Consider the following 23,024-nt stretch of genomic DNA (forward strand, 5'->3'; position numbering starts at 1 on the left):
TGTTGATCACTTTAGATAAGCTATTACCAGCAGGACAGTGGGGTGGGAGGAGGTATTGTTTCATATTCTCTGTGTATATATAAAGTCTGCTGCAGTTTCCACGGTATGCATCTGATGAAGTGAGCTGTAGCTCACGAAAGCTCATGCTCAAATAAATTGGTTAGTCTCTAAGGTGCCACAAGTACTCCTTTTCTTTTTGCGAATACAGACTAACACGGCTGTTCCTCTGAAACCTATTTTAAGTTAGGCATCTTTAAAATCCTTAAGTGGTGTCCGATAATTTCTGTCTTGTCACTGTTTGCGATGTTCTGTACCCAGATTATGCTGTTACTGCTTGTTCTAAGCCATTGGAAGTTTTGACTGAGGAAGGCATCTTTAGTACAGAGTTAACTCAAGTGATCTACGCTGAGTAAAGACTGCAGGATTTGGCCCTGAGAGAGAGAGAGAGACCATTTTTTGTGGGCAATTTAGGCATGTTTGTTTTGATGTTGATTTTCAAGGGAGTAGTTAGAACTTCTCTGTTTCTCTGGCAACTTGAAAGAAACAACACCTTTTACCTTAGAGGCAGACAAGTCGCCAGAAAATGATAGGGATTTCAAAGTAAAAGAATGGAGATTAAAACCACATGCTGTTCTTTAGCTCAGTATTTCATCCACTAGTTGGAATGTCATCTGCTCTAGGTTTTTGAATGTAAGCCAGATTCATTATGCTGTGGAATTATCACGAGCTTCCCTGGGTGTGCTCCTTTACCTGCCTAATTAACTTCCATGTGGGTATATATATTTAGATTAAAGTTTGGCTTGCTTTAATATGGTTGAATAATACGGTTACTGCTTATGCTCAGTCATGTTTTTATTCTAACATTCTACTTTTCAAACAGGAGTGTATTTAATGCTTGGGGCGTATTAAGATGGGCAGGATATCATGTATTTGAACTGATCCCACTCTCACTGAAAGTGCCAGAGTTCTTTAAGCTTTTTTACATGGCTTTTACAGCTCATTGGAGAGCTGGTACCTCTAGCAGTTCAGTGCCTACTAATTCTTCGCAGAGGTATTGATATAGTGGTTAAAGTAAAGAGCTCCCCCTGCTGAATCACCAGTACATGCACTTCCTGCAGTATGAAAGTGGTGGCTGGAGACTTCCCAACAAACTACTTTAAAAAAAAAAAAAAAAAAAAGTTTTGAAATTTGCTTCCCCAGAAAAATATCTGTTTCTCTTCTAGCCAAGGGAATTTGTCTGTCTGAAAATATACCCTTAAGCTTTTTCTTTTGTGTGCGTGGGACAGGGAGAGAGAAAAGGGCTGACAAGTCAGCTGTGCGTGCCCCTCTAACATATTCCTTCTGTGTTTACAGGGAGAACTAATCACTTTCTATTACTATTGGAAGAAAACGCCTGAAGCAGCAAGTTCCCGAGCCCACCGTAGGCATCGAAGGCAGGCTGTGTTTCGGAGAATTAAGACTCGAACTGCTTCCACTCCAGTCAGCACTCCCTCCAGGCCCCCCTCTAGCGAATTCTGTAAGTGGCAGCTAAAAGCAGCGCATTTATCTTTGTTTAGATGGATAGAACTGCAGTAATGTAGTGGCTCTCTGCCTTCAGCCGAAAAAAGCAAGAAAATGGAGTTCAGGCTGTTGGCTTCTCCTGTTCCCACACCATTATGCCTGAGTATAGCAGGTGTCTGTGATCAGCAAGTGATGTTTTGTACCATGTGCAATGCAGCGCTTAGGCACAGAAGCCCAGTGTAAGGATGGAGACTTTGACCTGGCTCTAAATTTCCCTGTTTGTCATAGTTGCTTGTGTATGTTGAATTTTCCCTGGGATTATTCCAAGAACCGCGCTTAGAAAAGGCAAGAAATAAAGCAAACTTTCCCCCTGCAAGCTGTGTTCCATGACCATACTTTCTGCTCTTTACAACTAATGCCATGTTATAGTCAATATTGCTATATCTTCACAAATTTAAGGCTACGTCTACACTACACTCTGTCGGCATAATGTATGTGTCTCTGCGGTGTGAAAAACCACCTCCCTGAGCGACATAAATTACACCGACTTAGCGCTATGCACACGAGCGCTAATGTCGGGGGGAGAGCTTCTCCTGGCAGCACAGCTTCTGCAGCTCTCAGGCGTGGTTTTATTATGCCAACAGGAGAGCTCTCCTGGCAGCATCGAGCGTCTTCACCAGACGGGTGCTGCATCAGGCCAGCTATGCCGTTGCAGCACTGTCTATATAGACGTGGCCTTAGAAGCACCATGATACTGATTATTCAGGTGCTTTTGGCTCAAAGAATAAACAGAGCCCAATGCAGTCTAGCACATCACTAAGTGTTATAGCACCACTGATCTCAGTGTGGTTGTAAGGAATATATCATCGTATAAAAGGCTAAAGATTCCCTTAAAGTTTTAATCCCTTTTTATGGACTAAATCCAGCAAATTACCACCCCACCAACCCCAGTTCAGAAATGTCGCCAAAATAATTGGAAGGGTTTTATAGTAGGGTTTTTGGGATGGGGAAGGGGGAGGATGCATCTGATGAAGTGAGCTGTAGCTCACGAAAGCTTATGCTCAAATAAATTCCTTAGTCCCTAAGGTGCCACAAGTACTCCTTTTCTTTTTGCAAATAAATAAAATGTTATTCAGTCATAAAATGTACCCTTTAAGGAATGATTGCACTGGACTCTTGTTGTGCCTTTGTCCAGAAGGATCACAAAGCACTTTACACACTACCAAACTATATACAAGAATCTCTTTACCCACCTGTGAAATTCAGCCATCTTCTGGGTGAAAAAAGGCATTTGAACACATTTGTTCAGATATTTAGTTTGAAGAGAAGTCCTTGTTGCAGAAACACATGCATGTTCTATTTGAGTACACAAAAATGCTACGCATCTTGTTGAAGACAGGAAGTTAAAAAAAAAACAAACCTCTTCTCCAGTTGAAACTGCAGGGGGTGGAATTTAGGTCTATAGAATATTAATATCTGATGTGGAATTTGGCCAGAAACGTTAAGTGAACATCATACTCTTGAAAATTGCTTGAGACTTAATTTCCGGCAATTACTGAGGCTATCAGCCTTGTTTCACGTGAATGATGGCACCTCCAGAGGCACAGCTAGAAATGTTGCACCATAAATGGTTATTCAGTCAACTAGTGTAAAATAAAACAGCCTTCTGATTTTCCCTTTTCCTTCTTTTCTTTGCTCACTCAGTGGACTTGAGCTCAGCCAGCGAAGATGATTTTGACAGCGAGGACAGCGAACAGGAACTGAAGGGTTACGCCTGCCGTCACTGCTTCACAACCAGTATGCACTTGATGTATCTCCTTGCCTTGTGCTCAACACCGCTTCATCCAAGGAAGCGCGGTTCTCATGCATGTATGGCTGTGCTAAAAACGTAACGACGGATCAGCCAAAATATGCACCATTCTAGCAGAGAGTTAATCGTGATTTACCATTGCAAATTAGTATTACTGTGATGGGAGAGGATCCTGGAAGTTAGACATTTATGCAGTCATGCATACATGTCTAAACAGAGTCCCTTATATAATCCATTTCCTGTATAGCAAATCAGTATTGGACTGTGACTGTCAGATACATAACACAAATTCATGATGCATCAAGGCTTTTCTGCGTCAGCTTCACTCCTGTAAGTACTCCTGAAAGCCCTCTGATGCTTGTGCACATGCAGAGTGCATGCTTAGAGCCCGGAGGTAAGTAAGGGAAGGGAGAAACGAAATGTTCATGAAGCATTTAGCTTTTAGAAACCAAGAGCTTGAAGAAAGAATAGCTGCCTAACAGACTCCCCAAATGCAGCAGAAGAGTCATTTTTTTCTTTTATTATTTTTCAAAGCAGCAGGTGTCTGTTTAATTAAAGAAATAGTCTGTAATTGAGCATGGTAAATGTTCACGGAAACATGAAGTCACCCTGGAACAGGCAATGATTTGCAGAGAAACCTTAGGCTTAGTCACCTGTAAAGGCTGGTAGTGTTCCAATTTGTATTAAATTTAAAGTGTAGGTGTTCGATATCTAATAGATTGTGTATTTCCAACAAAAGCCTCCAAGGACTGGCACCACGGCGGTCGCGAAAACATCTTGCTGTGCACTGACTGCCGCATCCACTTCAAGAAGTACGGAGAGCTCCCGCCCATCGAGAAACCAGTGGATCCTCCGCCCTTTATGTTTAAGCCTGTCAAAGAGGAAGATGATGGACTCAGCGGAAAGCATAGCATGAGGACGAGGCGGAGTCGAGGCTCGGTAGGCCCGTCCCCCTTCGTTACCTGTGCATTCAGGCTCCTCCCTGAGGGAGAGGTGCAGTTTGGAAAGTTCCAAGTGTGGAGAGTCGTATTTGCAAATAGGCTTCTAAAGCTGCACTTACAATCTCTTCCCTACCACTCTGCTTTGGGGCATTCCTGCCATACTTGTAGACACAAAAATACAGTTGCACGTGTGCAGAATTTTGGAGGCCTTTTTGAAAAATTGGCCTGAGGTAACTCCCCTTGGAGAGTTCTAGTCACACTTGGTGTATATTTAATGTCTCAAACACAAATCCTTCTTTTTTGTTGAATGAATGCCATCATCAAAGAAGGTAAATGACTAGAATATGCGGCAGTATTCACACTGGTACCTGTCTTCCTGCTTGCTGGATTCCTTCAGCAGTAACCCTGGGACACATTTTCAAGGAAGAATTTTAAAAGTTTAAATGCTACTTCTCTTTGTGCTTACCATACATTCTCCCCACACCACTGAAGTTAAAAATCTCATTACCTAAATAGACAATAATCACAGTCTTTGACGTAAAGGTATGGTATTCTGTCCCAAAAGGCTTTGCCCACAGTAATGTGCTGAGAGCATTGCTGAAGTGGAGCCACTTGTGGAGAGCCAACTTACTGCTCAACAGGGTTGGAGGGGAAACTTCAGCTTGTTTGGGGCTGGCCATCCGTAAACCCTGATTGATTGGGACTGTCAGACAGTAACAGCTTTCTTTTTTCACTAGCCTCCCCTCTCCACCTTTCTGGTCACATTAATGTTGTCATTGCTGCCGAATACCTTGTCAGGTTGCGCTGTCAGCTCAAGTTGGCATCATTATTTTTATGGTAGCCATCCATCCAAACAGCTGCTAAATTCGGAGGGAACAGATGAAACAGCATTAATTATTGCTACATAATCTACTGTGATTCTCATTGCGTAGCAGAAACACATGGAAGCTTTTAGTGGTTTTAGGAACTGCACTGGCCTACCTGAATGCCTTATCTCTTTTGGTCACTCTCATATCTGTCTTGGTTTATGCCAGCAGATTTCTTTTTTAAGATGGAACATTGGGGCGGGGAGGCTTTCCCTCCCCCTTACAAAGAGATGCCTAGCATGTGAACAGCAGCTGTGGGAACATCTTTGTAATGTTCTCATTTCCAGCAGACACTACTTAATAAAATAAGCAGCACTTCTTGATTTTGGGTAGGCAAGTTAAGGATTTGCCTCTTGTCATTTTAAACCCAGATGAGCCTTCCTGGACAGATTGTAAAAACATTTAACGCTCTTGGTTTTTCATTTCTCAGGCACTGAGCTAGAGTGCTCATCCTTGCAGTAACTTGGGGGAAAAGCAAAAGGTTTGGGAAAATACTGGTTTATTTATATGCTTTTTATTTGTATTAAATTGATAGATGTCTACACTACGTAGTGGTCGTAAAAAGCAGCCAGCCAGCCCTGATGGTAGAGCCTCGCCCACTAACGAAGACATCAGATCCAGTGGCCGCAACTCTCCCAGTGCTGCTAGCACCTCCAGCAATGACAGCAAAGCAGACTCTGTGAAGAAGTCCACCAAGGTAAAAGTTGCTTGAGATTCGCTGTCCTTGGTTCAGGATCTGGGCTGCTTTCAGTTCAGTGAATTCAGCTTAGGAGCTTGGAGCAGGCCGAAGACCTAGGTTTGACCTGGGGATTTTTGCTTTCCTGCCTGTACAGAAGGCCTGGGATTTGGATCTGAGGGTAGATGTTGCTCCTCATTGTTCCAGTGATCAGAGCTGTTCTATACATACAGGCGGACGCGTAATGGTGATGAGCAGATTTTTTTTTTTAATAAACACACACTCTATATATACTAAAGAAGTGAATGGCTGACGCCTCAGGCATCCTCTGGTACTTTTTTTCTGAAAGCACTCCCAGACCCACAAACCTGACATTTTAGACTTTCAATAAGCACAAAGACTCTCACAAGAAGTTACTAAAGAAACAAAGTAGTCATGGGGCAAAGAGCACAGCATTGTGATGAACTGAAAGCTGGCAAAGAGACAGGACACAGAAGGAATGAGTGGTCAGTTTTCATAGTGGCAGAAGGTTAACAGCAGGGTGCCTTCAGGTTCCATGCTAGGACTGGTGGTGGTTACCGTATTTATCTATAGTCTGGAAAAGTGGGTGAGGGGGAAAGGTGGCAAAATTTGCAGGCAGCACAAAATTAGTGAAGTTCAGAGAAGAGTGTGAGGAACTTCAAAGGGACTCACCATGCTAAGTGAATGAGCAACACCATGATAGCTGAAATTCAGCGTTGATAAAGGCAAAGTAATGTATGTTGGAGGGTGAATCTGAAGTAGTCATGAACCTTAGAGTTCTTAATTAACCGTATCAACTCAGAAAAGGGACTTCAGCATTAATTTAGACAGCACACCCAAGATCTCTGCTCAGTGTATACCTTCAGTCAGCAAACAAACAGTGTTACGAGGCATGAGGAGTGTGATGTAGAATCATACAATAAATATAATGCCATTATATAAATCAATGATACTTCCTCATCTGAAATATCACCCTATCTCAAAAGGATATTGTGGAATTAGAGGAAATTCAGAGAAGGCTGACAGGAATGATTAGTGACATGGAAAAAACCTCTGCTGGAGAGAGATTGAAAGATTGTGATTTAGAAAGGAGAAAAATGAGAGAGGATATGATAAAAGTATATAACATAACTAATAGTCTAGAGAAGGTAGGATCGGGAACGTCTGTTCTTGCCTCATAACACAAAAACTAGGGGGACAGTCAGTGAAATTAAATTTAAAAAGGGGCATGTTGAAAACTGATAAAAATATTTTTCATACGTGGTAATCAGACTGTGGAACTCATTGCCATATGATATCAAGACTGAGAACTTAGCCAGATTCTGGGAAATCGAACGTTTATATGGATAACAAGAATATCGAATGTTACACCTCGTGCTAACAAACAATGTTGTAAGGGATATAAAACTTCACATTTCAGGGCTTTAGCCAGTCTCATGGGGGCACAGATTATCCCACATCTCCCTGCTGCAAGGTTCTTGCACCTTCCTCTGAAGCTTCTGGTGCTGGTCACTGTCAGACACAGGGTATTGGATTAGACAGACCTTGGGTCTGATCTTGTCTGGCAAATTGTATGGGACTTCTTATGGCATTTGGACCTTAATATAGGTCAAAGGGGTAGGACCAGCACTTTCCCTTTTAAATATATTCCTGTTTAGAAATGTGAGTTTAAAATAATGTCTTGATAAGTGTTCTGTTCAGGTTGTCCACTTACTCCCACTAGCCTGTGTAACGAATGCTGTGAGGGACTTACTTGCAAGCTGCCTCCCAGCTTGATGTCCTCCGAGGCAGAACTGTAGCTTCATTCTGGGCCCCCCGCTATGTTTGGACATGAAAGCCTATGGGGAACAGCTCCTACCAGATGGGAAGTGCCTCAGCAGCTCCAGAACGCAGATCCCTGTCCTCCCCTTCGAACAGGGGAGGAGGCATATTGACTAAATTAACCTCTGATCAGCTTTCCGCCTCCATAGGAACTTTCCTATGTGGTTAGCATTAGTATGAAGCCTCCCAGTGTGAGTTAGTGCTCCATTTAGTGTTACTTTAACTTCCCTAATAAACTGTTCCTGTCTGTTCTTTTTGTGGCAGAAGATAAAAGAAGAGGCATCTTCTCCTCTCAAGAGTTCCAAGCGCCAGCGGGAAAAGACAGCATCTGACACAGAGGAACCTGAGAGAACCAACGCCAAAAAATCCAAAACTCAAGTGAGTCCCTGTGGCAGAGCGACAGTCCTGCCTGTTGCCCTCGGAACTGGATGTGCACTCCTCTGGTGGCTAACATTGGCCACCACTATCTCCCCCCAGTATAGAGAGAATCTAAAATCCAAACCCAACAACAAACCAGAAATACAACATTGATTTAAACCGCTTCCAAAATGCCAGAACAGCAAATAGTAATTTAATCTGTGGCTGGAAAGCAACCCACTTCTTAATGCGTTCCTTCTGCCGGGAGAGGAAAGGAAGGACGTGGGTAGGGATTGATGCCCAAGCATGTTGTCTTTTTCCATATTAGTTTCTCCAGAGTCTTAGCACAGTTTGATTTTAGCTTTTTTTTCTTTTTGTTAACCTGTGTCCAAATTTTATTTCGGTGTCAGTTTTTTTCTCTTCCCTACACCTCTCAACAATAAACGGGAAGGAAACCAAAGTGAGAGCCCTCTTCAGATAGGTCTAAAATTAACCTGAGTCCCTGGCCGCAGTAGCCCTAACAGAACGTAATGTATCTGAAGTCACTCTCAGGCCTTGTGTTTTAAATATAAATGTAATTGGGGGAAATGCAGCTGACCAAAAAGTTCTAGGAAACCAGTTAAGTCTGCGAGTCCCTGAATTTTGTATACGTAATGCCTGACATTCTTAGTCCATTTGAAATTGGCCAGGTTCACCCCATAGCATTGGATCTAGGAGTTTCTAGCCCTCAGTCCTGTATGTTGGCATCCCCTGTACTGCAGGGTTTATTTACAGTGAGGGCTATGGGGTGGCTGGGCAGTAGTGTAGCATATAAATGGGGGTGGCTGGAATTAAGCTGGCAAAACCAATGGGAGTGGGTAGCTCTCCTTCGCCATATCAGTGATTATAAGGAGACCTTTCCCCCGTCTCAACAGGAGATCAGCAGGCCAAACTCTCCCTCGGAGGGCGAGGGGGAAGGCGAAAGCTCGGATAGTCGCAGCGTCAACGACGACGGGAGCAGTGATCCAAAGGACATTGACCAGGACAATCGAAGCACGTCGCCCAGTATCCCCAGCCCCCAGGACAATGAGAGTGACTCGGATTCGTCTGCTCAGCAGCAGATGCTACAGGCGCAACCTCAAGTGCTCCAGGCACAGAATGTCCCTAACCAGGCTCCACCTCCTACCCCGCCCGTTTCAACACCGTTACCAACACCCATACCCGCAGCATCAAGCACCCTTACAGCTCCCCTGCAGGTTTCACCGTCAGTGTCTCAGCCTCCCAGCCAGCCCCCAGCGCCACCACCTCACTCTCACATACAGCAGGCCCCTGCTTTGCACCCTCAGAGGCTCCCTTCACCGCACCCGCCGCTGCAGCCTTTGACTGTGTCTCAGAGTCAACCCCAGGGTCCTGCCTCATCGCAGCCACATTCACAACCTCCACTTCATGGCCAGGTCCAGCCTGTCCCTCATAACCTGCAGGCCCAGCCTCTCCTGCCTCATCCAGTACCTCCTCAGCCTTTCCCTCTCCCCACACAGCCTTCTCAGTCTCAGGTTCCCCTTCAGACACAGCCTGCTTCTCACCCGCATGCCGCTCTGCAGGTTCAAGCGGTGCAGCCTGCCCTGCAGCAACCGCAGCCCCCTCGGGAGCAGCCCCTGCCTCCAGCCCCCATGGCCATGCCTCACATCAAACCCCCTCCTACGACCCCGATCCCGCAGCTTCCCACTCCCCCGTCCCACAAGCACCCTCCCCACCTCTCCGGGCCATCTCCATTCTCCATGAATTCCAACCTGCCGCCACCACCTGCTCTGAAACCTCTCAGCTCCCTTTCCACCCATCACCCTCCTTCTGCGCACCCTCCTCCCTTGCAGCTGATGCCTCAGAGTCAGCCACTGCAGTCTTCTCCAGCCCAGCCTCCAGTCCTGACTCAGAGTCAGAGTCTTCCACCAGCGGCGAGCCATCCCCCATCTGGCCTCCATCAGGTATCCTCCCAGGCCCCCTTTTCTCAGCATCCATTTGTCCCTGGGGGCCCGCCTTCCATCACTCCTCCATCTTGCCCTTCCACTTCCACACCACCTTCCGTGCCTGGCGTCCCGTCTCAGGCATCTGTCCCCACCTCTGCGGCTTCCAGTGGAAACGTTCCAGTGGTGACATCCTGCACGATACCGCCTATTCAGATCAAAGAAGAGGCTCCCGATGAGGCAGAGGAACCAGAAAGCCCACCTCCCCCACCCAGAAGCCCATCGCCTGAACCTACTGTGGTGGACACACCAAGTCATGCCAGTCAATCAGCCAGGTAATGGAGGGTGTTGGCAAATTCTTCATTCTGTGCTCTGCTGTTCCACAGAGCTGCATTAAGAGTTTCTCCGCTTGCTTGCTGGCTGGGCCAGCAGGGATTGAGTATTACAGCCTTGATACATTACAGTATTACAGTCTTGGAATTGGGGATTTGCTGTACTGCAACCTCTGTTTGCCAGCCTCTTTGGCAATAGAACAGTTGTCTAAGAGCCTGTCCACGCTGATTGAAATTGTGTTACCACTGTTCCTGTTGGAATATAGTTGTTACTAGCATAGTCTCCCTAACCTGACATTCAAGTATTAAATCACAATGTAGGTAAGACCCTGTGCGCCCCCTCCTCTTAAAACTTAAAACCTCCCCCTTAAAACTTGCAGCAGGGCTCTATGAATTGTATGCAGGAACCCTGGAATTATGCCCGGTCTCCCCCAAAGCTTACTACTCTTCTGATACAGCACAGAATCCCTTGTTTATTTTTCTACAGGTATTAATTTACAGTGCCCCCTAATATTCGGTCTCCAGCATGCAGCCTATTTCTGTGTTGAAAAACATGGTTATTTCAGTTGCATGGATGAAGTTTACAGGGCAGATTTCCAAAGATACAAAGGGAAGTTGGGCACCACGGGTGCTGGGTACATATCTCCCACTTGTGCCTTTGGAAATCTCTCCTCATTCTGTCACCGTTTTTCAGGGAATGAAAAACCCTCATCGAGCCCAGTGTCAGTCATTGTATTCAGACTGATATTGCAGGTACCATCTGTGAGAGGTTCCTGCTAGAAGGCTAGTCTGTGGAGGAGGAACACACAGTAAAGTTAGTTCATTTCTGGACTCTCAGTGGAGCAACTCGTAATGTAAATCCGAAGTGTTGTATAATTCCCCTTTGATGTGAGGCTGTCAAATCAGACTCTTGGTCTTTCCCAGGCCTAAATTCTCTGTTTTCTCTCTCAGGTTCTATAAGCACCTGGACCGTGGCTACAACTCATGCGCAAGGACAGACCTGTACTTCATGCCTCTGGCAGGATCCAAACTGGCCAAGAAGAGAGAGGAGGCAATCGAGAAGGCCAAGCGGGAGGCAGAGCAGAAAGCAAGAGAAGAGAGGGAGAGGGAGAAGGAGAAAGAGAAAGAGAGGGAGAGAGAGCGGGAGCGTGAAAGAGAAGCAGAAAGAGCGGCGGTAGGTTTATCGGTCTGCTGTGCAGGAAGGGTATGTTAGGATCTGTATTAAATGGTGACTGTAAAATGTTGGGGATACATTTGCAAACCTCCATTAGAGCGCTTAGTGCAGGCACAAGCATGGCATGGAGGGAGCAGTCGGGTACATGCGAAGCACAGGAACATTGAGGGTGGGTGCAAGCAATGTTTTGGGTTGTGAGCATGCCATTGGCACATCTAGCTGGCTTGTACCTGTCCCTTCCTGCACTGGCCCCACCCACTTGCTTCAGGGCTCCCCCCACAGTGGTACAGGGTGTTGTAGGCAGCTTACTGTACTGCATATCTTCTCCTGGTGGATCTGCAGCCTCTGTTGTACTGAGAGAAGCCAAGGCAGCCTGGGGGCTGAATTGGGCCTGACATCTGTTTGTTCCCTTTGTGCTGCAGGCACAGAACGCCTGAACGTACATGGCATATCCCTTCCCTGTTGCCTGATGTACCATTTAGGGGAGCTCCCGGAAAGGGGTAGGGCAAAGGCAGGAAACCTTTGACATGTGTTTGACTTGAGAATACCTAATTTTTCTCAGGAGGGCCCCAACTGTGTATAATTCAAACTTGTACACTAATTTCTGAGTGTTGGTTTGGTTTTTAAATTTACTTGGAGATAAAAAACAAAGCCCCTGTGGTGTGGGCAGAGATAATCGAGGGCAGGGAGACTGGTCATCATGCAGCGATACTGCCTTGTTTTAATTGAAAAAAACCACACTAGTCTTTTTTTTTTAACCAGGCTTGTGCACCTTTCTAAGGAAGGGTTGTAGTAGTTAGCAGCGGAAGATGCCTATAGCCAGCCAGTCCCTGCAAATGGAAGGGCAGAACGTAGTGTGTTGTTCCCCCACCCCCGCGTGCTGTGCACCCTTGCTCTTCAGGGGCTTGCTCGATCGTAGCGTATGTGGGGGAAGGCTTTTGGGAGAAAGCTGTCATGGGACAGGGTGTAGGATTATGCCCGTACTGAGCTGCAGCAAAAGGGTGAATGTGCTGGGAATTTTTTCAGCCAAGTTAGTTTGTTTGGAATAAAATCTCTCCCCTTCCCTCCCCCCATTCTCTGCAGCAGAAAGTGTCCAGCTCCTCCCATGAAGGTCGCCTTGGGGAGTCCCAGCTCCCTGGACCAACTCACATGAGACCTTCATTCGAACCTCCACCCACAACCATCGCCGCTGTTCCACCTTACATAGGTCCAGACACGCCCGCGTTACGGACTCTCAGCGAGTACGCCCGTCCTCACGTAATGTCACCAACAAACCGCAACCACCCATTCTTTGTTCCCCTGAACCCCACCGATCCTCTCCTGGCCTACCACATGCCTGGCCTCTATAATGTGGACCCCACCATCCGAGAACGGGAGCTCCGGGAGCGGGAGATCCGGGAGCGGGAGATCAGGGAAAGGGAGTTGCGAGAGAGGATGAAACCAGGCTTTGAGGTGAAGCCACCTGAACTCGATGCACTGCACCCAGCTACCAACCCCATGGAGCATTTTGCCAGGCATGGCGCACTGACTATACCCCCAACGGCAGGACCCCATCCGTTTGCTTCCTTCCACCCGGGTTTGAACCCCCTTGAAAGGGAGAGACTTGCGCTGGCAGGCCCCCAGTTACGGCCTGAAATGAGCTACCCTGACAGACTGGCAGCAGAAAGAATACACGCCGAGCGGATGGCGTCGCTCACAAATGACCCGCTGGCACGGCTCCAGATGTTCAACGTGACACCTCACCATCACCAACATTCGCATATACATTCGCATCTACACCTCCATCAGCAGGACCCGCTACATCAAGGTGAGCCCAGGGCTCCAGCGAGCCAGAGCTCTTCCTTAGGGATGCTGACCCCTGCTGCTCTTGTAGATCCTAGAATCGTAGAAATATAGAGCTGGAAGGAACCTCGAGAGGTCATCCAGTCCAGCCCAAGTCAGTCCTTGCACTACTAAACCTAGACCATTCCTGATAGGTGTTCTTAAAAATCTCCAATGATGTGGATTCTCCAACCTGTCTTAGAAGCCTATTCCAGAGCTTTAAAGTTAAAGTTTTCCTAATATCGAACCTAAATCTTCTTTTCTGCAGATGAAGCCCATTACTACTTATCCTACCTTCAGTAGACATGGGAAACAACTGGCCCCCATCCTCTTTATCATATTCCTTAACATACTGGAAGACTATCAGGTTGACCCTCAGTCTTCTTCCCCAGCTACAGAAAGGAGGTGGACAAATTGGAGAGAGTCCAGCGGAGGGAAACGAAAATGATTCGGGGGCTGGGGCACATGACTTATGAGGAGAGGCTGAGGGACCTGGGTTTATTTAGTCTGCAGAAGAGAAGAGTGAGGGGGGATTTGATAGCAGCCTTCAACTACCTGAAGGGGGGGTTCCAAAGAGGATGGAGCTCGGCTGTTCTAAGTGGTGGCAGATGACAGAACAAGGAGCAATGATCTCAAGTTGCAGTGGGGGTTGGATATTAGGCCTTGTCTACACTGGCAAGTTACTGTGCAGTAAAGCAGCTGTCTGTGGTGTAACTCCCGAGGTGTACACGCTACCAACCCACTTAGTGCGCAGAAACTCCTCAGTTGCAGCATTGCAAAAAAAACACCTCCACAGTGCTCCTGTGCTGCATTGCCAAGGTAAACGCAACAACTGCTTTCAGGGCTGTAATTGGCCTTTGGAAGTGTCCCATAATCTCTCAAGTAGCTGCTCTGCTCATTGTTTTGAACTGGCTGTCCTGAAGGCATGCGCCCTTCCCCTTTCAAAGCTCCGTTTCTAACAGCCATTGCTTGCTGTGCTGATCTGCTCCAGGACACAAAGCAAACCATTACTATGGAATGCTCATGCTGTTGAACACAGGGGTGTGTGTGTGTGGGTGAGAGAGAGAGAGCGAGCGGTGGGGGCTGATGTTGGGGTGTTTGTGTGTGTGGGTGAGAGAGAGAGAGCGCGGTGGGGGCTGATGTTGGGGTGTGTGTGTGAGGGAGAGAGCGCGCGGTGGGGGCTGATGTTGGGGTGTTTGTGTGTGTGTGAGAGAGCGCGCGGTGGGGGTTGATGTTGGGGTGTTTGTGTGTGTGTGTGAGAGGGAGAGAGCGCGCGGTGGGGGCTGATGTTGGGGTGTTTGTGTGTGTGTGAGAGAGAGCGCGCGGTGGGGGTTGATGTTGGGGGGGTGTGAGAGAGAGAGCGCGCGGTGGGGGTTGATGTTGGGGGGGGTGTGAGAGAGAGAGCGCGCGGTGGGGGCTGATGTTGGGGTGTTTGTGTGTGTGAGAGAGAGAGCGCGCGGGGGGGCTGATGTTGGGGGGGGTGTGTGTGTGTGAGAGGGAGAGAGCGCGCGGTGGGGGCTGATGTTGGGGTGTTTGTGTGTGAGAGAGAGAGAGAGCGCGCGGTGGGGGCTGATGTTGGGGTGTTTGTGTGTGAGAGAGAGAGAGAGCGCATGGTGGGGGCTGATGGGGGGGGTGAGAGAGCGTGCGGGGGGGCTGATGTTGGGGTGTTTGTGTGTGTGTGAGAGGGAGAGAGCGCATGGTGGGGGCTGATGTTGGGGGGGGTGAGAGAGAGAGAGCGGTGGGGGCTGATGTTGGGGTGTTTGTGTGTGTGTGAGAGAGAGAGAGAGCGCGCGGGGGGGGCTGATGTTGGGGGGGGGTGTGTGAGAGAGAGAGAGCGCGCGGGGGGGGGGCTGATGTTGGGGTTTCCCTATCCCCCTGCCTCAGGTCTGGTTGTTTCCTGCCATTGTCTGAACTTACAAGACAGCATGCTGAAACACTCTCTGTCTCCAGGCTCTCTCTCTTTCCCCCTCCTCATACACCCACACACACACTCCCTGTCACACACTCCCGTGCCCCCCCGCCTCCCCCCCTCAGTTGAAAAGCAGCTGGCAATGTAGTAGGATGCCCGTGGAGCAATGGGACACTGTGCCTGCCCTATGAGGCATTGCAAACCCTTCCCAAAGCACCCTGTGGCAGCATCACAGAGGGACAGCTACCACAATGCACAGCTGTCTTTGCCGTTGCAAGAACTGCTAGTGTGGATGCGCTCCACCCTCACAAGGAGCACAGTGTGCACACGCAACGGCAGTTTCATTCCAGCGCGTTGTTAAAAGTGCTATCACTTGTTGCGCAAAAACTTCGCAGTGTCGACAAAAACTGTTTCACTAGGAGGGTGGTGAAGCACTGGAATGGGTTACCTAGGGAGATGGTGGAACCTCCTTCCTTTGAAGTTCTTAAGGTCAGGCTTGACAAAGCCCTGGCTGGGATGATTTAGTTGGGGTTGGTCCTGCTTTGAGCAGGGGGTTGGACTAGATGACCTCCTGAGGTCCCTTCCAACCCTCATCTTCTGTGATTCTTTTCTCAAGACTATACATGCCCAGTTTTTTGAACCTTGCCTCAGAGATCAGGTTTTCTAAATCTTTTATCATTTTTGTTGCTTTCCTCTGAACTGTCCAATTTGTCCACATCTTTACTAAATTGTAGCATCCAGAATTAGGCACAGGTACTCCAGCTGAGGCCTCACTAGCGCTGAGTAGAGCAGGACAGTTACCTGTCATGTCTTACATACAACATGCCTGTTAATACACCTCAGAATGGTATTCGCCTTTTTGAAACTGGATCACATTGTTGACTCGTATTCAATTTGTGATACACTATACCCACCAGATTCTTTCCAGCAGTGCTACCTACTGCCTATCCAGTTATTCCTTGTTTTGTAGTTGTGCGTTTGATTTGTTTCCTTCCTGTGCGTAGTACTCTGCGTTTATTGAATTTCATCTCGTTGATTTCAGACCAGTTCTCCTATTTGTCAAGGTGGTTCTGATTTTTAATCCAGTCCTCCAACGTGCTTGCAACCCCTCCCCCTTTAGTGTCATCTGCATATTTTATACGCATATTCTACTCCATTATCCAATTCATTAATGAAAATATTGAATGATACCAGATCCAAGAGCCTTCTGCCCAAATCATGGGGTCGTATCCCATGACTCAGGAACTATGCACAGCATGATCTCTAGCTGTGTCAGCATGGCAGCCCTACCCAGGTCTCTACAAGATTATGACACATGGGTGTGGCCCCACCCTGAATAACATTGCTTTCTTTATACTGTGTGGCTAGAAATAGCTATAATTGTGTTTGATCTCTCATAGACACCTGCTTTTTCCTGTCCACGCAGGCAAAGGGAAACCACAACACAGTGCAGCTGGGGTACAACCGTGTTTAAATAATAGGATTATTATTTTATTTTAGGCATTTCGTCTCTGTGTAAATGACGCAGGCCTCCCTTGTAATAACCTGGGTACTTTACACCCAGATATTTAACCCTTCCCCTGGGATTGGATCAGGTCGTTGCTGAGCACAGGGCAAGGTTTCAGCAGCCAGTAACATTCTTCACACACCCAGGCCTTGTCCAAAATTCTCCCTCTGCTGGTCTAGAGCTGGTGCAGCCCAATCAGCAGTGGCAGCACTAGTGTAGACTGCAGGCACTTGTCAGATGACACAGTGGTTAAAACTCCTGCTCCCTGTGTACCTTTGTACCCAGCTTAGTAGTTCATTTGGTGCGCACGCCCGTGAGAGCGCTACACACTGAATACTAGCACCTAGACGTCAGTGAGATCTCTGGCTGTGTCAGGCTGGAAAATGGTTGGAGTTGTTCCGCCAGAGTGTGAATTTAAAACAATTGGTTATTAAAATATTGCATGATAGAAGTGTGGGTGGGTGTGGGACATGCAAGCATGCCCCTGCTTTCTCTCTGATGGTGATTCAAGCAGTTGCCTGTGAGAAGTTCAGGTGAGACAAACAGGACAAGTCTGCAGCCCATTTTTCATGTGAAGTGACTGCTCTCTCTGATGTGAAGGACATTGCCGTGGATGTCGATCTATTTTCCAAACTTAGTTAGGGTGGTGTTAAAATAAAGCGACAGCAAATTTGAGAAAAAACAAAAGTGTGCGCATCAGTCACCTTCCGATGGATCAAATGATAATTGCAAGGAGAGTGATGATAGCAAACCTCAGGCTATCTGGGGAGGAGGATGTTTGGGAAATGAGGAGGAGAAGATAACACCAGTGATAAGCAGTAAGCTTGCATGTGTCCTGCCAAATAAGCAGCATATTGATTTACCCTGATCAGAGATTAAGACGATTGGAAATGGAAGATAATAGTGCCAATTAAGCATCCAAATCCAAAATGGTGTTATTAAATAGGCCTTTCAGAATCAGCAAGGGTGGTGGTCAGGCTGTGAGATGGGGAGGTGTAAGTGGGTAAGTTTAGTCGATGTTTTTATATAACTGCTGGGTTTGTGAAAAATCCCACAACTACACGCTGCAGAGGAAGGTCCCTGCCAGTCTGACCTGGGGGGGGGGAAATGCCTTTCCGACCGCGCATCTGATGACCAGTTAGACCCAGAGCCTGTGAGCAAGAACCAGCCAGCCAAGCACCTGAGAGAATTCTCAGTTCCCCCTCAGAGCCCTGGCCCTCCCCTTCCAGTGTCCAATCTACAGCCATGGCCATCCCTGATGCTTCGGAGGAAGGAGCTAAAAAGAAAAAAAAAAAACCCCAGAGTGCACTGGGGGAGGAGGAGAAGTTCCACACTTATTACCTTGGCAGATTTCTGGTACAGGTTACATATCTTCTTCTCATTCCCGTGGAGGGAGGGCATCAAGGCTCTGGTTATGAATGTCTGCATCGCAAACTAAGGTGTAATTGTAGCTTTAATCTAGCTAGTGTGGGTAACGATACTAAAGAAGATGTGGTAGTATAGGCTAGCGGCTTCAGTACAAGCCCACCAAGGACTCTGGGTACATACTCAGGTTGCTGGTCCACACTGAAGTCCATGCCACCACACTTTACACTACTGTTGTTACCCATGCTAGCTTGATTAAAGCTAGGCCGGGTGTGCCTACCTGTGCTACAGTTACACCTGATTTGCAGGGTAGACATACCCTCCGGCCCTCTTGTTGACATCTGTGGTGATTCTCTGATTCCTTTATCTCCCATTTATCTATTTGTCTTGTCAACACCTGGCAACATCATAACTTCCTAGTGCTGACTACGTAAAGCAGACCTCCCTGCTTCAGCTCTCTTAACATCTCCTGTTGGTTGCTACAGCCCCACCCTTCTTCCCTCTTGGCATGCAAGTCCCCTTACCAACACATAGTTTATACCCAATTTTAGTGTAATCATAGTGTCTAGTGAATATAATGCAAAACCTCTGCACAGTTCAGAGAAACTGGCAGCCTCTGCTGAGGCGTGACCTCAGTACTATACTAGTAGCTGCAGTGAAAAGGGTGTGCGAAGGAGGTTTTACCTCTTCAGCCTTTCTGCACTGCTAGACCGTGAACATTTGAGCCTTGTACAACTGGAATAGACTTTTCTTCATGCTTACCAGAAAGCTCCTCAGTCTAAGCTTGGGGACCTTCATCATTAGAATGTGCTTAGTTCTAAAACGCTTTTAGATCCCCAGAAAGGATTGGTGACATAACTTGGTATCCTGTTAGGTGTCAAGACAAAGAGATGGGAAAGTCACTCATTTGGCTGAGTAGCTATGAGTAATGTCACTACATTGGTGATTTGGAAGATGGGCAACCAAAGCAAGATTTCCACATTTTCTGATAGCAAACTGGTGGAGAAAGGTTAAATAAGGCACCAACTAATTCAGCAGCAAGGTCAGAAGTGAAAGCAATTCAAGTACATGGTGTACAGTTCCTGGGACAAACGTAGTGCAGATGTACTTGTGCAAGCAAGCAAATATAGCATAATGAGTCTTGGAACATGTGAATTAAAAATAGATGGTGTCTCTGTTTCCTGGGTTAGGAAGGGAATTTGAGAGCTATTGCAGAAAGAACCAGAGTGTACATCAAAGGAGGCAAGTGATACGCAGCTGTATTTCAGTAGGAATGTATCTGGGATTTGATAGCGGTGATGCAGTACATAAAGGCACTACTAGATGGAACTTGCACAGTGTTCAGCATGCTATGTGTGCTGCTCTGGCGGTCAGAAGAAGGACTGCACCAAATATCAAGTCTTATGGATTGTAAAGGGGCAGGATTGACATAGATTGGACTGCACTTTTGCAGATGATGAATAGGGTTGATTTAAATTGACTTTACGGCTACAGACACTTGAGTGCTGGAATATGCTAACTTTTAAAGGAAAAGAAATAAGTGTCTGACACAGCGTGTCTACACATGGCTTTTATCTTCAATTAATTGATTGCTTATTAACTCAGGGTAGCTAACGCATTTGTTAAGGCCAACATGGACGCTCTACAAGTATTTGTTCCAGGACACACACGTTTGTGGTGTACCCACAAGGACCAGCCTGGAGTCTTCACCAGCCTTTACAAACATATTAGCTACCTCATGTGGATGGGCAGTCCACTAACTCAAGCTAGAAAACTCAGGTGTGGCCCATTGAGTGAGCTACTGAAATGAAGTCACCGAAGCCCTATTTCAGAATTAAGATCTTAGCTGCGCAAGGAAGGAAGGGAAAGTAGGGGGTTGGTCTGAGTGATGGGCGGCGCTGACATACAGTTACTTGTGTTGTGCTATTCTTACAGGCTTGCACTTGTGTGTGCTTAGAAACAGGAGTAGTATTGGGATTGAAATGACCATGGGAGACTGCTTTCTGCTAATATGCAATCTCCATGCAAACTTCTAGCGGATTAAATGCAGGGGATTTGCCATGCACTGATGAGTAAATATTGTCATGGTTTCATCAGTGTCATGTTTTCATCCTCTTAGTAAAGTGACATTAGAGGAATTGCCTACAAGTGAGGACAAATAAGGACAGGGGGCGGGGGGGTTCCCTTTTGTAGAAGGCTGGCAGCTCCCTGGAGCTGACACTGTCTGATTTGGGGAATAGAGGGTTTGAGAGCTTCCTGTCTGTCCAGAGCAGTATTACAAGGGTGCTCAATTGTTAAGCCCTTCTGACCTAAGGATTGTCAGTGATCCTTTGACTTGTACTTATGTGCTAGCAGAAGGCAAGAAGATATTTACAGCCAGTGTTTTTTTATAAACCTCTGAAAAGACAAATTTTGCCTTAGAGTCTTGGTTTAACTGTATTAGCATGAGATTCTGCCTCTGTGTGTGTGTGAAGTGGGGAAGAAGGAGGCTGCTAACAATGCATGTGTAAGTGGTTTTGCTATTTGATTTTTCCTGTCACTTGGCAGATTTCTTTTTCGTTATTGAAATTGAAAGGCATGAGTTGTTGCTTTAACAATTAAGACTGTTTGGCAAGCAGATGTCACTTCAAACACTTGAGGATAGAGAAGTGGGCTTCAAGTCAGATGGAGCTAAACTCCACATAATTACACACCAATTAATCCAGATATTGCACAAGCTTAAGTGGTAACATGGCTTTTGTTCCCCAAACGGTGAGGCTTCCCCAAGCAGTTGGTTAACTTCCCTTTTATCTTCTTTTCTAGGTTCAGCAGGACCTGTTCACCCGCTGGTGGATCCCTTAGCAGCTGGACCCCACTTGGCACGTTTCCCCTACCCGCCTGGTACCATCCCCAACCCGCTGCTAGGGCAGCCACCACACGAGCATGAAATGCTCCGACACCCGGTCTTTGGTGAGAACATTTCACTGACCTTCCTCTAGGCAGCACTTCGATCCGAGCTGTAAACACTTTCGTCTGGTCTAAATGTGCAGTGGACGGAATTGGGAGCTTTAATTCTTATGCTTTTGCTTTACCGTTTTTAAACTGAACTTTTTTATGTTACAGTCTTTAGAGACCTCCTGTTTCATTGCTAATACTTCCCCTAGAGCTGAATCCTAGTAGCAGCTGTAGGGAAGCCATGAGGTATAGTGATTAGAACAGTGGGCAGACTGGAAATCAGTATTCTAATTCCCAGTTCTGCCACTGTTTTGCTGTATAACCTCAGGCAAGTTGCTTAACCACTCGGCACATCTGTGTCCCCATCTGTGAAATGGGAATGTGGCGGGATAATGCTCTGCTTTACCTACCTTGCAGGGCAGCGAGAACCAGTTAATGTTTGTGAAGGGCATAAATGTGATGTCTCCTGCAGGTACCCCCTACCCACGAGACCTGCCTGGTGCTATCCCACCTCCAATGTCAGCAGCCCATCAACTGCAGGCCATGCATGCCCAGTCAGCAGAGCTGCAAAGACTGGCTATGGAGCAGCAGTGGTTGCACGGGCATCCCCACATGCACGGTGGGCATCTACCAAGTCAGGAAGATTATTACAGGTGAGAGATACATTGAAGACGCAGCTAAAAGTTCTGTTACTATTTCCCTGAGTTTTTTCTCCTGAGAGGTCCCCTCCCCGCAAACATGTGGTCAGTGTGACCTTAATGTGCTTGGAGATCAAGCTTCAGAAAAAACTAATTTGGTGTGGAGGTGTCACGACGTCACAGTCTCGGTGCTCTGAAACCGCCCTGAATGAAGCCAGGGAGGAGTGTAGTGTAGTGTCCCCACCACAGGACAGACTCACCAGGGCAAGAAGCCTTCTCAGCTTCAGCACTTCCTGGTCTGGCCTCGGCGCATTCCGCACCCTGTTCACACTGTAAGTGTCCTGCAGTGAGTCCACCTGTAAGGGACACCTGGGGAAGACTCAGCAGTGGCTCTCAGCCAGCATATAAAACAGAAGAGTTTATTAGTCGATGAGAACACAGCGTACAACAGATCTTCTTAGCACAGAAATCAGGAACATTCAGCAAAATTCATCTTGGGGGGATTCAGAGCTCAGAACCATGGGTTTCCCCCCTGAGTCCCAAAACAGGAGACTGACCAGTTTCCACCAGCCCGGGTTCAGTCACTCCCACCTGTCCTACCTCTGGACTTTGTCTCTTTCCCGGGCAAACAGGTCACCTAGTCTCTTTCTTCTACAACACCTTCAGCTAGCTCCTTGCAGAGAAGGGAGCCTGGCCATCATTTGCCAGGACACAAAGTGTCGGCCATTTTCTATGGCCCGGCAGCCAGTCAGCAGTCACGCCTGCCCTCTGGGGGTCTCTGCAATTATCACACACCCTTATCCCACCATCTAGATACTTGAGTAATACATAGGGGAAGCTGAGGCACGCACGCACACAAAGTATTCAGCGAAAATATTAAGAACATTCCCACTTTGTCACAGGAGACTGGGACAGATTTTGGAAACTAGATCAGAATAATTGGCGTAAGGAATAAACTAGCTTTGTCATGGGCTGCAGAATTAGCTTTGCTTTTAGTGACATTCATTATGATTGCCATTTCCCCGCTTCCTCCCCTTGAAGAATAAAAACCTCATGAACAGAAATAAGAGAGAAATTCACCAGCAAGTAAATCTGAACAAATTATTGATGGGCAACAGTTGGTGAAAGCGTAACTAATACAGACGCTGGATGAATGGCTGGGCAGATCTCGACCAGTCATGCAAGTTCCTCCTCTCCCAAAATTATTATATTGCAATGATTTTCCTCCTCTTTTTCCCCCATTTGCCTTCATTGGAAGACCTCTTGTTTCTGTTTTGCAATGGCGGCTAGCGATCTTCAGAAGGGGAATCGCCGCCTCCGGCATCCAGCAAGGTCCACTCTTTATGTTGCTTCGTAGCGAGGATGGCTGAGCAGCAGCCTGGCATGTGCTTGCCTCATGCCCCCTTTGCTTT

General features: G+C 47.1%; 1 protein-coding gene across 5 annotated transcripts in view; it reads left to right on the plus strand.

The window, feature by feature from the left end:
- RERE (arginine-glutamic acid dipeptide repeats) overlaps positions 1–23,024 on the plus strand; it is a 401,076-nt gene that overhangs the window by 374,502 nt on the left and 3,550 nt on the right. For 3 of the 5 annotated variants that reach the window (XM_075121005.1, XM_075121004.1, XM_075121007.1), the window contains 10 exons: positions 1,354–1,516; positions 3,205–3,297; positions 4,050–4,249; positions 5,653–5,814; positions 7,900–8,013; positions 8,907–10,267; positions 11,216–11,438; positions 12,522–13,245; positions 20,843–20,989; positions 21,447–21,627. In XM_075121005.1, the coding sequence (XP_074977106.1) occupies positions 1,354–1,516; positions 3,205–3,297; positions 4,050–4,249; positions 5,653–5,814; positions 7,900–8,013; positions 8,907–10,267; positions 11,216–11,438; positions 12,522–13,245; positions 20,843–20,989; positions 21,447–21,627 (3,368 nt within the window). The remainder of the gene's footprint in view (positions 1–1,353; positions 1,517–3,204; positions 3,298–4,049; positions 4,250–5,652; positions 5,815–7,899; positions 8,014–8,906; positions 10,268–11,215; positions 11,439–12,521; positions 13,246–20,842; positions 20,990–21,446; positions 21,628–23,024) is intronic. The other 2 variants (XM_075121006.1, XM_048824558.2) reach the window with 2 other exon arrangements.

Source organism: Caretta caretta, chromosome 18, assembly GCF_965140235.1.
Source record: "Caretta caretta isolate rCarCar2 chromosome 18, rCarCar1.hap1, whole genome shotgun sequence".
Taxonomy (NCBI): Eukaryota; Metazoa; Chordata; order Testudines; family Cheloniidae; genus Caretta; species Caretta caretta.